This window comes from Teleopsis dalmanni, chromosome 1 (assembly GCF_002237135.1).
Source record: "Teleopsis dalmanni isolate 2A chromosome 1, ASM223713v2, whole genome shotgun sequence".
NCBI lineage: Eukaryota > Metazoa > Arthropoda > Insecta > Diptera > Diopsidae > Teleopsis > Teleopsis dalmanni.
The window spans coordinates 215,770,152-215,784,987 of NC_051846.1; the positions used below are offsets into that span (position 1 = coordinate 215,770,152).

Genomic DNA, 14,836 nt, shown 5'->3' on the forward strand with positions numbered 1-14,836 from the left:
ATATATATATATATATATATATATATATATATAGAGTTAGAAATAATCGTTATTCATGATTATTTTAAGCTGCAAAACATTTTTTTTAGAATTAAATGATACGCAATAATTGCACATTTAGTCAGAATTCTAATATATTTAATATTACTCAAATACCCATATATTCAATAACATGTATAGTCTGTTATAGTCTAAAATTCAACGAAACCATAAACAAATTCGAGTTAAGAAACTATATATGTTTGAATATTTTAAATGCATTAAATATTTTTCAATAAAAGCATTTTAAATAAATTTTATATATATATACAGGGTATTAAAAATACCAGATATTATAAGAAGATAACCTAAGGAGCGAAAAGAATTGCATTGATGTATTAGACCTGATACAGAATGAAAATACCATAAATTATCCGATAACAAAACTGTTTCATTATTAATATAACATTTTTTTAACAGTTATGTTTCTAAGATAATGTATAAGGCACTGAAATGGATTTAAAAATAAATTAAATGTTTAAACTTTAAAATTAAAAAGAGATATTAAACACAAAATACAAGAAATTTCGATTAACTAAAAATTGATGTACAATATGTGTGTATTCAGAAAAGTCACTTCCAACATATTGAGGTTTTTATGACTGGATGTTTTTTAGATTGGGTTCTTTTAGCACTTGAAAAATTAAAAATAGTGAGTTAAGTAATAGATTCCATTGAAATTTGTTTAAACTAATTGCTGACCGAATAATACTGACATAAGAAGAGGCTTCATATTAAACCTATAACTAATTTTTGCTTATGAAAGAGTTTACTGACCATTAAGTGTATCAGCAGAGATGGTAGATGCTAATTTTTTTCCGTTAAATTTCATTTTATTTCTTGTACAATGATACCGTCAATTTCTCTATTAAAAAGGGTCTTATAATAAATGTTTTTATAAATATAGTTCAAGTCTTTACGATACTGTCTATATCTCGATGTTGTCGAATATTTCTGTAGTGAATGCTAAAATATAATATCTAATAAACTCTATAATTGCTAACATATACTAACCAGGTGATGTGTTGTGTATCAATTACCCAGTTTCCTCAATTTTATATTAACGTCTATAACTACTTGGTAATAAAATCAATTTGATAAGTTTTGCAATATCACATGTAAACAAATTAAGAGATTTGTATCTAAGCAAGCCTTAAGAGCACTATATTTACATGTAGCCTACGTAATTCCTGAAGACATTCTTCTTTGCAGAACCCCTTCATAATTATACACTTATTTAACTTAATCAATCTGAAAGCAGAGAAGTAAGAAAGACAGCATTTATAAATATACCTATATTAACAAAAAAAAATTAGGTGATGATATTATATTTTATAATTATTATGATTCTTAGCTTTGATAAACTATGATTCATCTTTTTTTGAACTTCATTCATTTGGTACTTGTACAATCAACATAAAAACATAAAAAATTATTTTGATCAAATTTTGCAAACATTTGTTAAATTTAAATGCTTTATAAATAAACATATTAAATTATTTATTTATTAAATTAGGCGTTTTAATGAACTTTAGAATTTTGTGTTTCTTCCAATAGAAATTTCGGAGCGATATCCATATAAACATCGATTCATGTTGTGTTTTTATGATATCATCCAGATCATTATTTATTTGGCTGAAATTACAATAAATGTCTTCCAAGTGGGTTTCGTAGGAATCCATTTTTGTGTAAACATTTTTGGTAAATATAGAGTCATAATAGCAACAAAAACCGCACCGGCGTATACACATATGCTTATACTCTCATATAATATTTAGTTTTTCCATATAAACTCGTATTTACCTTGATCAGCTTAGTATGCATTTGGTGGGGAATGCTATTTTATGGTTTTATAGACATAGTCATAATGATATTAAATATATTTCGTAGAAACTAAATAAATTTTTTATAATAAACAATTTTCTTAGGATGAAAAATCAAAATATATAGCAATCGTGTAGTATTTTTTAGTTTCGAATTACTACATGTCAACTTTCATTTCTTAAATTTTTATACAATAAATAATAATTAATTTTAAATTAATTTACACAAAAATTAATTTTAACTTATTTTTCGCAGTGTGTATCATAACTATAATTATATTAACAGATTTTTACTGCATTTATTTGCTAATTTTCACATTATAATAGCAGTTGTTTTTATTATAAACAGAAAAGGATAGTACATATGTACATATATCCAAAGTATATTACATATAAACTTACGTTCCAAAGTGATTATATTCCATGGGGTTATTTCTTAATCCAAAAAAAATACATTACACACTTAGACGTAAGGAAACGGTATCTGATATGCCGTCATATAAATTATAAGGGCTCAAAAACGGTTCATTCAAATAGCATAATTAGTACATCAGTTTTTAGTCTATTAAATATTGCTTAATTTGCAAACAAAAGTTATTCAGGTTCTATTCACCCCCACATGGGAAAAATGTTTATGCCCAACCCAATTCGTGGGTTATTAATGGGTTTCTTTTCCGGTATGTGAAAAATATCAGAAGCCACCGTGTGAGACTTTAACCCACTACAACCATCTCTTAAGATTGGGTAATAAATTCCAGGAGTCAAGGACATATATAAAAATAAATCGGTTTAATATTTGAAATTTGAATTTATCTAAGTTAATGGGTGAGAAACGGTAATATAGCAAGGTTAAACTGGTGCAGGATGGTAACTGTAAGTATCACAGGAAAGCTGTTGTGATACTTGTGACTAGGTTCACCAAAAACTGTGGTTGTAGAGCAGGGTGATAGAGGGATCGGATTGCAACTAATACAAGTAGAGTTAGACAAACCACTCTCATAATTATGCGTCAGTGTTAGAAGGAAAGTCATGTCGAATTAGAGCCGTTCGAGTGAAATTAATTGATCATAAATGTGAGTAATTTTAGGCTTGGCATAAAGCAGGGAACTGGAGACGTGTTTACTGTTAGGCTTGCGCTTATCATTAAGATAGTCCGAAGGACTTTGCGTTAAAAAAAGAAGGAATCGCAGTAGAACTAATTACTGATCATATAATATTGACATAAGAGGCTGTGTAGGTTGCTTATAGCAAAGAAGTTTCACTTTAAGAATTTAACTTAAAATTTAAAATTGTGCTTGTGAGAGCTTATTGGTACTAGTAAGGGTACTAGCAGAAATCCTAGACTTAAAATTTTTATATGGAATAAAACCTGGATAGGAGATCCAAGATGTGAATTAAGCTAAGCCTAACCTTAAGCATATTCAGTTATGGTTGGTAGATCTCCTAAAAATAAGACAGTTATGAACAACTTGAACAAAAGTGAGAGTAGAACGTAGCTTTCAGAAATCAGCAATGACAGGAGAGCCGTGAGAGGAGTCTGACCCGATTTGGAACTCAAAGAAACCATAAGAGTGAAATCGAAACACAACACTACAAAGAGTTAAGCCGAAACCGAATCGGTAATGCTAATAAACCACCCTTTCAAACTGAATGATGTTGAATACTTTCTCTATATAGATACTCACTGTATAATAGGCGATTTTTCATGAAAGTTAACGCAAGCCCCATTTTGAAGTTTGTGCAGTGCATTCATAGTTTCAAATAGGATAGTCTTATTAATGATAACATTCCAATTATCTTAATTTTTAGACAAATATGGTTCAAACAATATATTTTCTGGAATGGTCTGGTAGCTGATTTATCTGCTTTATTTTTTCTTCACTCTAAATATGTTTATTTGTTTTAATAATAGTAATAAAACTGCTGTAATGAAAGTGAGCATCATAGTCTCAGCATCGTAGTACTCTTTAAATAATAGGGTTTGTACCAGTTCTAATCCGATTTGTATCGGATTCTCTAACTTTTTGGATCGAGGGAACCAATTGAACCGAATGAATAAGTGAAAACTTTTGTAAATAATTCTTTAATTATTAAAAACATAATAATTTAAATATAAGAATTAATTTAATCATTTTTTTTTTATTTTATGGCCCCATAATAGTAGAAAATATAAGGGAATATAGTTATGAATATTGTTCCATTTTTTCTTGAAACGATTAAGTTTTTGAACTGAATAGAATAGAAACTGAATAAAAGGTACTTTCAATCTAAGCAAAACTTATCTGCGTTTCTAATTTTTTACATCGACAATTTTTAATAGAACTTAGTTCAGTAGGTATTGTATTACTTATATACCTACTTTTTGGATGCAATTGCGGAAGAAACATATACAAACAATTAAGATACTGGAATGAATATATCATATATATATATATATATGTGTGTATATGTACTGAACTTATTCAAGGTTACAAACGATGCTGTGGAAATGCATACATAATACATAATTTAAATTTTAAATTTGTGCATTAAAAATAAAATGCCTTTATTATAAATGTAGTTTTTGCAAATGCGGTAATAAACTATTTATTCTATTATTACAAAATTTTAAGCTCTCGCAGATTTTATTTGTAGACATATAATTAGTGTGAAACTTATTTGAATTTTAATTTTTATTTTCAGTTAATCTAACTTTTAAATAAAATTTTAAAAATATTATTTTTTTATAATAAATTGAATTTAAGAAGTTTTAATATGACTCAAATCTTCTCTTTCTTGTAGAAGGATTGCCTTTCGTGCCACACATTTGCTACGTGGGAGAAAAAGTTTATACTGCTTCACTTGGTTCCTGTTTTTTATACGAGGATGTTAAGGACTGCTGTTGTGCTCCAGCCCTTGCAAAGCAATGTAAGATTAGATCGCACTTCGTAATGACATTTATATATTATTATTTATTTTAAAATATAATATTTTCCTGGTTAAATTTTATTGATGAAGATTTTTAAAGATCTTAAAAAAGACGACAGGGAAAATAAATATATATAAATATTAAAACTAAATAAACCATTTAGTGCCTAGGACTGCTGTTGTGCTCCATCCCTTGCAAAGCAATGTAAGATTAGATCGCACTTCGTAACGACTTTTAAATATTATTATTTACTTTGAAACATTATATTATCTTGGTTTTATTTTATTGAGGAAGATTTTTGAAGGAAAAAGACCAAACTATTAGAAACAAAAAAACATTTTGGAGTTTAGCCTAATTATAGTGTTTATAAATAAAAATTATTTAAAAAATTGGTGAAAAACTGTTGATGTGAATAAAAAATAAAAGTAATAGAATAGATTAGATTTTATTTTTGTTTTTATTATTATATAGTTACCTACTATAAATATCGACATATAATAATAAAAACAAAAATAAAAACTAATCTACAAGCTCTTATTTTATATTCACATCAGTCGTTTTTTATCATTTAAATATAATAAAAAAAGTTAACTCACAACCACTCTATAATTAAAAAATTTTGATAAAAACATTTAAACAAATTAATTTTAATACAATTATTTAAAAAAATCAGGGTACTGTGAAGTGATTGAATTTAATTATGTATTACGATTGCTAATATTGATTTAAGTATTTAAATCCTATTCATAAAATGTTATAGTCGTTAAAATCAAATAAAATATCAGTAAACAATCTAAAACTAAATATCCATTAAGCAAATATTTTGCTTGATAGTTTAAAACCTTGATCTAATTTTATTTTATTAGAAATAGACGTACCTTGACTTAATCACTTCATTTATAAATCTCTACATTTACCTATTTCCTTTTATTTACCTGACAAAAACCAATTCAAATAACAGAAAATCTAAGTTTTATCTGATTGGATAAGTTCTTATTGCAAGTCCTATTTAAGTAGTTTGTAAGTAGGATCTGTTATACGACGAGAATAGTTTGTTGTGTTGGTTAACGTCTATTACGGTGGAAAATCACACGATTCAACTTTTTAAAAATTGTACATATATTGTTAAATATGATTATGCACTCTCTTAAAATAAACGCAATATGTACTCCGTCAGGAAGATTTGCTGGGCTTCAAACTATACTTCTGTATAATCACCTAAATAACTCATTTTCATAATTTAATGTAACGCTTGTTAAAGTAGCGACAATACATACATCTTCTCATTGCGTTAGAAAAGTTTAAAAATTATTCTACAAATAATATAATACAATAAAATCAAAAAAAAAAGAAGAAGAGTAACCTCCCTGATTCTTCATAATATACAGAAAATAATATGAATAAAATGCTAAAAGGTTTAAATAAATCAGAAGCCGATTAGATCTGCTAATATTGTCCCTGTTGGGATTGTAAAGCGGGGTTTGATGGTATGTGTAAATAAGTAATTCTGAGACGTAAACCCGGTCATTCCTGGCACCAAAAATTCTTTTAGTTGATGACTGTTTTTTCATTGCGTAAATCTTGAAATTAAAACTGAAGGAAGATTTATAAGATCATAAAGCAAAATATGACAAATGTATGGTATATGGGAAGTCGGTGTTTTTAGTTTATAAAAGAGTTGATATTTCATTGTATTAGATCTATACAAAATGTTTACAACATATGAAATTATACTATATTCAATTTAGGAATTATTATTCAATAGAATAACACCAAGTAGTATGCAATGTTATTATTAAAGGTCGCTATATATTATAAAATTCTAAAGGAATTAGAATAGTAGCACTACATATATATATATATTTGTTAAATGAAACGTACATATCATTGTTGGAATAACTGAATATTATATATAGTTATACAAAAAAGTAAAATTTTTCTATTTTTGTCAAATATAATTATAATAATAAAAACATGTTACCACTTTAATCGGGTTAAAGTGTACATTGAATAGTTACAAATAGTCATATTATAAAGTATATGAAAAATGTATTACATTCTAAACCTCAGTAAAAATAATTGTGCAACAAATTTTGTAAATAATTTTTTTATTTAAATCATTGATTTATTCATGTTGAGTACAAGTGATATAATGATATAACCATAAATAAATCACTTAAAGTGCACATTAAATAGTTTTAACACTCTTACGCTAATTAACATAACTTTGTTCCTAAAAAAATTAAATTCAAAAATATGAAAAATATTTTATTGACCAATTAACACCTTTTGTTTAAGAAAAAATTTATAAATATTTTACGTTGAACATTAATTGGTAATATGTTTAATATCAAATATGTGAGGGTGTCAAGAAATGGTTTATTATTTTTCGATATACCAAATCACGTGCAGATGTGCAAAAGCAAAAATTCTTTATATTTTATCATCCAAATTTTTAAAATAATTCACTGCGCCCATTTAAGATTTTAAAGTTTTTGAGGTTCTCATAGCTTATTAAATTTTCTTATATACAAATGAAGTTATTTGTTGGAAATTTATAGCTTTTTATAGTTACCCAAACACACTAAGTGAAAGATTTTTTATGAAGTTTCGTGTTTGCTCGATGCGTGGGCCGAGCGCATTTTGAATGAAATAAAAAATTTGGCTCTAATATAATAAATAATTGTTTAACGATACATTTTATTGTTTTATTTATGAAATTATGTTTTGTAAATTTAAGTAAAATAATTTTGAAAAATTTAACTTATGAATATTGAATTATGTTTACAAATACTTTTTTATAAAATATATTAAAGTAATATATTATTGCTATTATGTGCTTTCAACTTAGTTTTATCGAAAAGGTTGAATTCTTGTAATAAAAAATATTTTATTTTTTAGAAATGATTAATAAACAATTTCATATGTTAAAAATATATCAAAACCAATATTTCTACAATATAATTTTAAATTTAATATTACTTATACGTCTTTTTTTACATAATTAATGCATTGTCTTAAATTGATAAAGCAATCAAAGGATCAACAGTTGACAGTTTTTTATATTTAACATAATTATAGCAGCTTATACTTCAAAAAATATAATAAATTATATTTTTCAGTTTATCTTTTACATTCGAAATTACAAAAACGATATCACAACGCAATTTAAATAAGTTTTCTATATTAAATTTTATACATTTAGATTAAAAATATTTTGCATATGAAGCGTTACATTAAGTTTAAGTTTAATTATAAGTTATATATAAAAACAATCACTTAAGTAACTTATACATAATAAACTTACTAAATATATTATTTCTTTGCAGGGCGACACATATCTGGAGCTATGAAGATGTCAGTGCATAATAATCAGTGGATTCTATTGGTGCTGGCTTTTTTCATTATTGTTGTTACTAGGCATAGACATGGAAGTTGAAATACATATGAAAAATGATTTTGAGTGTTTTTAGTCATATTTTAGTATTACTAAATTTATTTTAATGAATGTTTCATAATAAGAAAATATGTAATCGATTTATATTGTAAAGTACTTAAATAAAATTCTACAAATTTGTACATTTTACTATTTTGTGTTTCATATTTGGTTTTAATGGTTTTAATGCTTTATAACGTATATAAATATATATAGGTAAGACATCGAAAAACTTTTCTTACATTGACCCCTAATACATATAATTTGTGCATACTTTATAATTAAAATTAATTGTTAATTAAATGTAAATTAAGTTCTTTTAATTATTTAAACTAAATTAATTTAATTAATACATTGCAGAGTCTTCAGAAGTAATATTTTATCTATATTACAAATATATTTAAATTTTTATTTGCACATTTTTATTTTGCATTATATTAGATATTAAATAAATTGTCTTTAAATTTTATTTTAAAACTTTTTTGTATAAAATCCTCAATTCTTAGTATTACAACCTGTTTTAGTTAAAAATGTTATTTGTTTGGAGTTAGTTACCCAACTCCATTAGCGTTGAGTATTAAAAATTTTTATAACTTATAATATGGCATGTTATAAATATTCTATAATAAAATAATAAGGTACAATGTATTGAGGAAAACAATTGCAAAAGAACTAATATTTACTTTAAAAGCATCTAAAAATGCAACTTTAACTAGCCATTATTGAGCATCTTATTTACTGCACTTAAACAAGAGTTAACATCTTCATAGTCTCGCATCCAACCACTAAGATTTTTTTGTAGAAATAACAGACGATCAATGCCCAAACGCAAACCTCCATATTTAACTGCTGCCATACAATGACATGATAATAGTTTAAAACACTGCTTTCGCACTGAATTATGCGTAGCACTATCCCAAATAGGAGTCTCGCGAACACAGGGCCAAGCTATAATAATATAATCGAGCAATGCATCCCAATGGGCTGAATTATACAATTGCTTTGTGTGTGAGTGTAATATGCGCTTAAATTCAAGCAAATGAACTGCCGCTCTCCCATATGATGTACTATCAGTTTTTTTACAAAGACGTGACGTTGGCAGGGATCTAAAAATATTTCGTTTAATATGTAATAGCTCCCGCTCCATTGGACTATAAATAACAACGATTAGTTTTAGTTTGAACTAAATTTACAATTACTTACATTATATCTGGTATCGGTAAGTGTGAACGCAATTTATCTTCTAAATGTTTATTTCCTGCAACCACACCATCAACAATCAAATCAATAAGTTGTTGATGTGAGAATCCTTCCAACACTGTTTTTAATGGTACGTCCTTATTGAGCTGAGCAATTGGACGTTCATCACTTTCTATTCGTAACTTCTTTATTATTGGTTGATCTGCCCAAAAATAGTTCTTTGTAGGTGATGATGGTATTGAATCTGACGGTAAAGTACCCATTGTTAAGCGTTTACGTGGCGAACTACGTAATATCATACTAGTTGTAAGAGGCATTTTTGTTGGTGTGCGCTGAAAGGGGCTATAAGCTTGCATGGACACTGGTTGATCTGGAGACCATGTGGTAAAACTACGTCGTCCACGTTGACGTATTACAAGTTCATCTGGCGAGTGAAGTGGTGAGACCATATATTCTTCAGATAATGCAACATTAGTTGCGTTGTCCAAAAGAGTTACTGGGTTGTAAACATTTCCATTGTATTCCTCTGTACTACGCCTATGAGTGTTTGTAGGCGTTGTTGCTACCCGCAGTGCTTCTAATCTGCTAGGTATTTCGGAGAGTGCAGTTCTAGTTATTTGGTTTGTCATTGTTTCTTAAAATTATTTTTTGTTATGTATTATTACTTTTGCTTTTCTATTTTCACATTATAAAGAAATCATTTATTCTATTCAATATATCAATATGTTTTATTATATCATTATTTTTATATATTACAAATAATATATTTTTTTATTCATTGTTGATATGTAATTATAAACATAAAAACACAAAGAACACAAACAAATTCGTTATATCTTTGATGCGGAAATGCGCCAAAAACAAAAACTACTAATATTAACAACAGTGTTGCACACTTCATCTGAGGGAATTTTTGAAAAGACGCTATTATTAATAAATTCTCATTAACGATATATTATGCAATATTATTGTGTTTAAAATTTTTTGTTTATATATTAGGTTAGTATTTATTAAATATGTTAGTTTTATACATTAACAATTATAAAACAATTGAAACTTATCATATATACTATGTAAATTATTTTTGGTCTTCTCTTCGGTAGCGTTTCATAAATCGCGAGTAAAATGCAACTCTGTTGTCTATTGCATCAAAAAGGTTTTTGTTATTTTCTCAATTTTCTTTTATTGTAAAGAATATAGTTAAAACAAATCAAAAAAGGCAATAAAAATAATAAAAAACAAAAATGGAAACTCCGCCAACTGTGAATGCATCTCAAGGAGGTATTAATTGTTTATAAATAAATAATAGTATTCAATTAACGCATTTAACTTATTAGATTCAGTAACAGCGGGAATATCGCGCAGTGGACGTGTGAGAAAGAAATCTTCCAAACTACTTGATTTTCAATCACCAGATGAACTTGAAAAGAAACCAAAACGAGCGCCAAAACCATTACGTAGTGGTTTACGTGGTAGGCCACCTAAGGACGGTCGCAAAAAAAATAATGATACGGACAACGTGGCAGATGATAATGATGGAAATGAATCTGATTCAAATGACGAACAATTATCGGATGTGCCTTTAGAAAATGCACTTGTTGCTCCAGATTCGGAAGATGAATTGGATGAACTTGTGGCTGATTTAGTAGAAGGTGTTGAAGCAGAATCTTTGGAACACGCAAATAATCACGATTCAAAAGTACGTCAAAGTCTTTATATGACCGAAAAGTCAAACAAAAGAAAATTCCTCCAAGATGGAAAAGTTATAACAAGGAAATTGGAGCGCAAGGATAAAGGAAAGTCGCGTTATACAGCCTATAGTATGTGGGCACGTGAATTTAGAAAAACATCAAAGTTTAGTAAAAATCAAGATTTAGGTAATAATGCAGATCTTTATTTTTGGTTTGTTATAATTTTGTAATGAAGAATTGAATATTGCAGATTTTTCGAATACTGCTAGACGGCTAGGTGAATTATGGGCAAATGTATCCAATAAAGAGAAAAATACATGGCGCAGAAGAGCAAAACTAGAAGCTGGCAAGGCAAGGATTACTATGGAGCATGCAAAATTGGGACTATCAGCAAAACATAGTTTAAATTCGGCATTTTTTAATCGAGCGACAACAAGTCGAACTAAGAAGCTGGCAGAAGTTAGTAAATCCTTAATAAAAGATCTTAATAATAGTGAAACTAATAATATTGTAAAAAAGAAAAAAAATTATACAACAAACAATGGTAATAATTCTGCTCATATAACTACTAATGAAGTACCTTCTCAAACGTATCCAAGTACAAATGCACAAAATAGCAAAATAATTCCTCTATCGAGTATTGAACCCATAGACACAGCAGCTCATTTAAAATTGTTAGGTGAAAGTTTAACTATAATAGGTGAACGGTTAAAAGAACATGAAGGTCAAATAGCTGTTTCAGGTAGCTTATCAGTGCTCTTAGATAGTTTATTATGTTCGTTGGGTCCTTTGTTATGCTTAACAACAAAGATACCTGGTCTAGAACATAAGTCACAACTAAGTGAAAATTTATCATCTACATTAGATAATATAGCATATGTTATGCCGGGACTGTAAGAAACAGAAAGCTTCATAATACTTCTGTAAGTCGTATTGTGTAACAATTCGAAACGCTTCCACTTATTTCTGACTTATTTGCTCATAAAAATCTGCAAATTTTCTCTTTTGTTCACAAACAAAATTGTAATTTATAATTGTAAATTTTTTCCTATTTAGGTAATATTCATCTCCTGCTTAAACTACTCTATTCAATTATTTTTAAAATAACTTACTTTCATGAACTAGTGATATTTAATGAGAAAAATGTAAGATTTAGTAGTCATTCTTGTATTTAGGACATATTTAACTTGTTTTTATTGTAGGTTGTATAAAAACTATATTTAATATCTTAATTAAACATTTTATTAAAAAGTAACAAAAAATAAAAACCCGAACTACAAACATGTAAAATTTGTCTAAAATTTGAAAAGTATGTATATAATTTACACGTAGATTTGCTAAACTAATATTTTAACAATGATTTAAAAATAGGATTAATCTTATAATAAGATGAACACAAATTTAGGATAAGTACATTTAAAATGTAAACAATCTTAAGTTTTTTTGTGTAATAAAATTATAAACAATATTAAGATAATAATTTCTATATACTGGAATATACTTCTGGAATGTTTTAACAGTATGTATATGTTAAATATAACATTTTAAGGTCACTAAGGTTTCCGAATGGTCAAAGGTTGTATGGAAATCGAATTAAAGTGATGTAAGTGGACATAAAGATTCATTGATTTTTTTACTTTCTAAGCGATGCAAGTCAAAGATGCTGTGATAGTCCAGCAGCAGATATATTATCACCAGCACCAGCAGTTTTTTTTGCAACCCGGCATACCAATACAGGAGCAATGCAAATCTCAATTTCTATGGATTTTTGGGCATTTACTTCAATGAATTCTTTCCAACAAGGTACCGGATTTTGAGTACTAAATGTTTTGCGTTCAGCATTTTTAGTAGCCGAAATTGCAAAACTGTCGTCTAATAGAAGCGACGCAGATTCAGGATTTACCTAAAAATGCAATTATAGTTTTATTAAATATGTGGAACAGGTTTTGTTAAGCACTTACCATATTGGTTTGGCACACATAGCGATGTGCAGTTAGAGCGGCTTTTGCGGCGGATACATTTGTATTATTCCACTGTGAGTCCTTGACAACTAAAATAGCTTGATAGGCAAGAGTATGCACATGAATTCGAGTTAAAAGACGTAATCTGCCGTTACGCTTTATGTTTTCGTAATAATTGTTTGCGAGTATTTTGAATACTTCTCGCATATGATCAAGTGTTGAAGCTATACGAGGGTTCCAGTCAGATGCCAACGTAATTCTGTCAAATTCCAATACTTGCCTTAAATTATCTAGTTCCTGTTCGTTCATACCAATTGAGTCTACATATGGCAGCACATTTTTCCGCAACATCTGTAGTAATTCAATTTCAACATAACTAGCCATTTCAAAATGCTGTAAAACGGTTGGCGGCTGCCGTGATATTTGTTGTTGAACCTTGTATAGTCTTGCTTCTCTTACCCCTTTTATTTTAAAATGAATGCCGTGTTTTAAGAATATTTGCAACATATTTTTTTTTTACTCTAAAGTACCTTCTTCAAATTGATAACTATCCATCATTTGTAATCCACTAATTACAACTAATTTGGGTTGAAATTCTTTCAAAGCTTCTTCAAAATGTTCCAGCGAGTTCAGATGTGGATTGTTTTTGTCATTATGTATTATATACCTATTTGCGCGAGGAGCTGTAAACGGACCCCAATTGTCACCCGACTTATATTCTAGTATAATATGAATGTCATCCTCGTCAATTTCTTCACCGGCAATTTTTATTTCTTCTGGTATTAAACGCCTTAATCTACGAAAAATGAAATAAAAATTTTTTTTTTTTTGGAAAACACACTTTTACATACTTATGCGACAAACGTGCACCGAGAAGGACATCGGCACCTTCCATAAAAAAGCGTATACCCATTAATGGTGCATTTCCTCCAATAAACCATTGAATTTGATTGCGATGTCGGGTTTTTGCAATGTTTATCAATTTTCTGAAAAGCTCTGTATTCGGCATAATCCGTCTAAAATGTAATAATTTGCTTAAGTAAATTTTTGGAAAATACAATTTTAAATTTACTCAGCTGCTGCACCATTTTGAAAGTAGTAGGCAAAAGTCTGCAGAAGCTCTTTTTCATTATTGATCTCATCTACAGTAAATTCCGGACCAATGTCTTGCACATACTTTTCTGTGTAATTTAAAAAATCAGTTGCATTTATAAGTAAATCTGTGCAAGCTCCATAACCAATTGCTACTTTTGGTCGCGGATAGTCTTGTGGGCGTTTCAAACTGCTTTCTATCGCCAATAAACCCGTCAATAAGGTTATCACTTTATTTATTTTTTTCAGCGAAATGAATGCTTGCCAAATAATTGATATAAGCACCGCGAAGACTGAGCAAGTCGTCAGCAAGGACATGTATTTAATAAGTCCCATCTTCTCGCTTTCTTTCTATTTTTCTGTTATTTAAGCAACAATAAGTGCTGATTGATTTTTTCTTTCTGATATTACAAATACATTGATAAATATTAAATATAATTAGACTCAAAATAGTTCCTACTTTCGGTATGAATAATTAATATTCATTAGTTATTAAAAACTCGAACACAACAGAGCAAACCTGAACCACCGGCTATTTTTTTCATACATATTCCAGTGTTCACAATTCAATCTAAAAACACTTTTAGTACAATTTAAAAGTATGGTGAGATTGAAATTTGTAGAATAAGATCCACATTTATTTACCAATCGCACTTATTATAATAAATATTTTAAAACGTTTGATT

The 14,836-nt window shown here is 28.0% G+C and overlaps 3 protein-coding genes across 6 annotated transcripts in view; 1 reads left to right on the plus strand and 2 right to left on the minus strand.

Moving 5' to 3' along the window:
• LOC119672011 (HMG box-containing protein 4-like) overlaps nt 1-12,310 on the plus strand; it is a 13,636-nt gene extending 1,326 nt beyond the window's left edge. Inside the window, exons 1-3 of one of the 4 annotated variants that reach the window (XM_038082960.1) lie at nt 10,602-10,687; nt 10,744-11,283; nt 11,348-12,296. In XM_038082960.1, coding sequence (XP_037938888.1) covers nt 10,651-10,687; nt 10,744-11,283; nt 11,348-11,994 — 1,224 coding nt within the window. In that variant the 5' untranslated portion in view covers nt 10,602-10,650 and the 3' untranslated portion in view covers nt 11,995-12,296. Of the gene's footprint in view, nt 1-10,601; nt 10,688-10,743; nt 11,284-11,347 lie in introns of those variants that run through there. The other 3 variants (XM_038082959.1, XM_038082958.1, XM_038082961.1) reach the window with 3 other exon arrangements.
• LOC119672013 lies at nt 8,648-10,097 on the minus strand. Its single transcript, XM_038082962.1, has 2 exons — nt 9,410-10,097; nt 8,648-9,357 (listed from the first exon to the last, which is right to left on the minus strand). Exons 1-2 carry the CDS (start codon nt 10,033-10,035, stop codon nt 8,919-8,921), a joined length of 1,065 nt encoding a protein of 354 aa, XP_037938890.1. The 5' UTR covers nt 10,036-10,097; the 3' UTR covers nt 8,648-8,918.
• A 257-nt stretch (nt 12,311-12,567) lies between the features above and the next one.
• LOC119672014 (ADP-dependent glucokinase-like) lies at nt 12,568-14,692 on the minus strand. The gene is made up of 5 exons (XM_038082963.1): nt 14,131-14,692; nt 13,910-14,074; nt 13,589-13,854; nt 13,059-13,519; nt 12,568-13,000 (listed from the first exon to the last, which is right to left on the minus strand). The coding sequence occupies exons 1-5, from the start codon at nt 14,484-14,486 to the stop codon at nt 12,752-12,754; spliced, it is 1,497 nt and encodes a 498-aa protein (XP_037938891.1). The 5' UTR covers nt 14,487-14,692; the 3' UTR covers nt 12,568-12,751.
• Between the last annotated feature and the right edge of the window lie 144 nt (nt 14,693-14,836).

Coding starts and splice junctions, on each gene's coding strand:
- LOC119672013 (XM_038082962.1), bottom strand. CDS start 10,035: ATGACAAACCAAATAACTAGAACTGCACTCTCCGAAATACCTAGCAGA. Junction 9,358..9,409: donor TTACCGATACCAGATATAAT/GTAAGTAATTGT, acceptor TGTTATTTATAG/TCCAATGGAGCGGGAGCTAT.
- LOC119672014 (XM_038082963.1), bottom strand. CDS start 14,486: ATGGGACTTATTAAATACATGTCCTTGCTGACGACTTGCTCAGTCTTC. Junction 13,520..13,588: donor TAGTTATCAATTTGAAGAAG/GTACTTTAGAGT, acceptor TTAAAATAAAAG/GGGTAAGAGAAGCAAGACTA. Junction 13,001..13,058: donor ATGTGTGCCAAACCAATATG/GTAAGTGCTTAA, acceptor TTGCATTTTTAG/GTAAATCCTGAATCTGCGTC.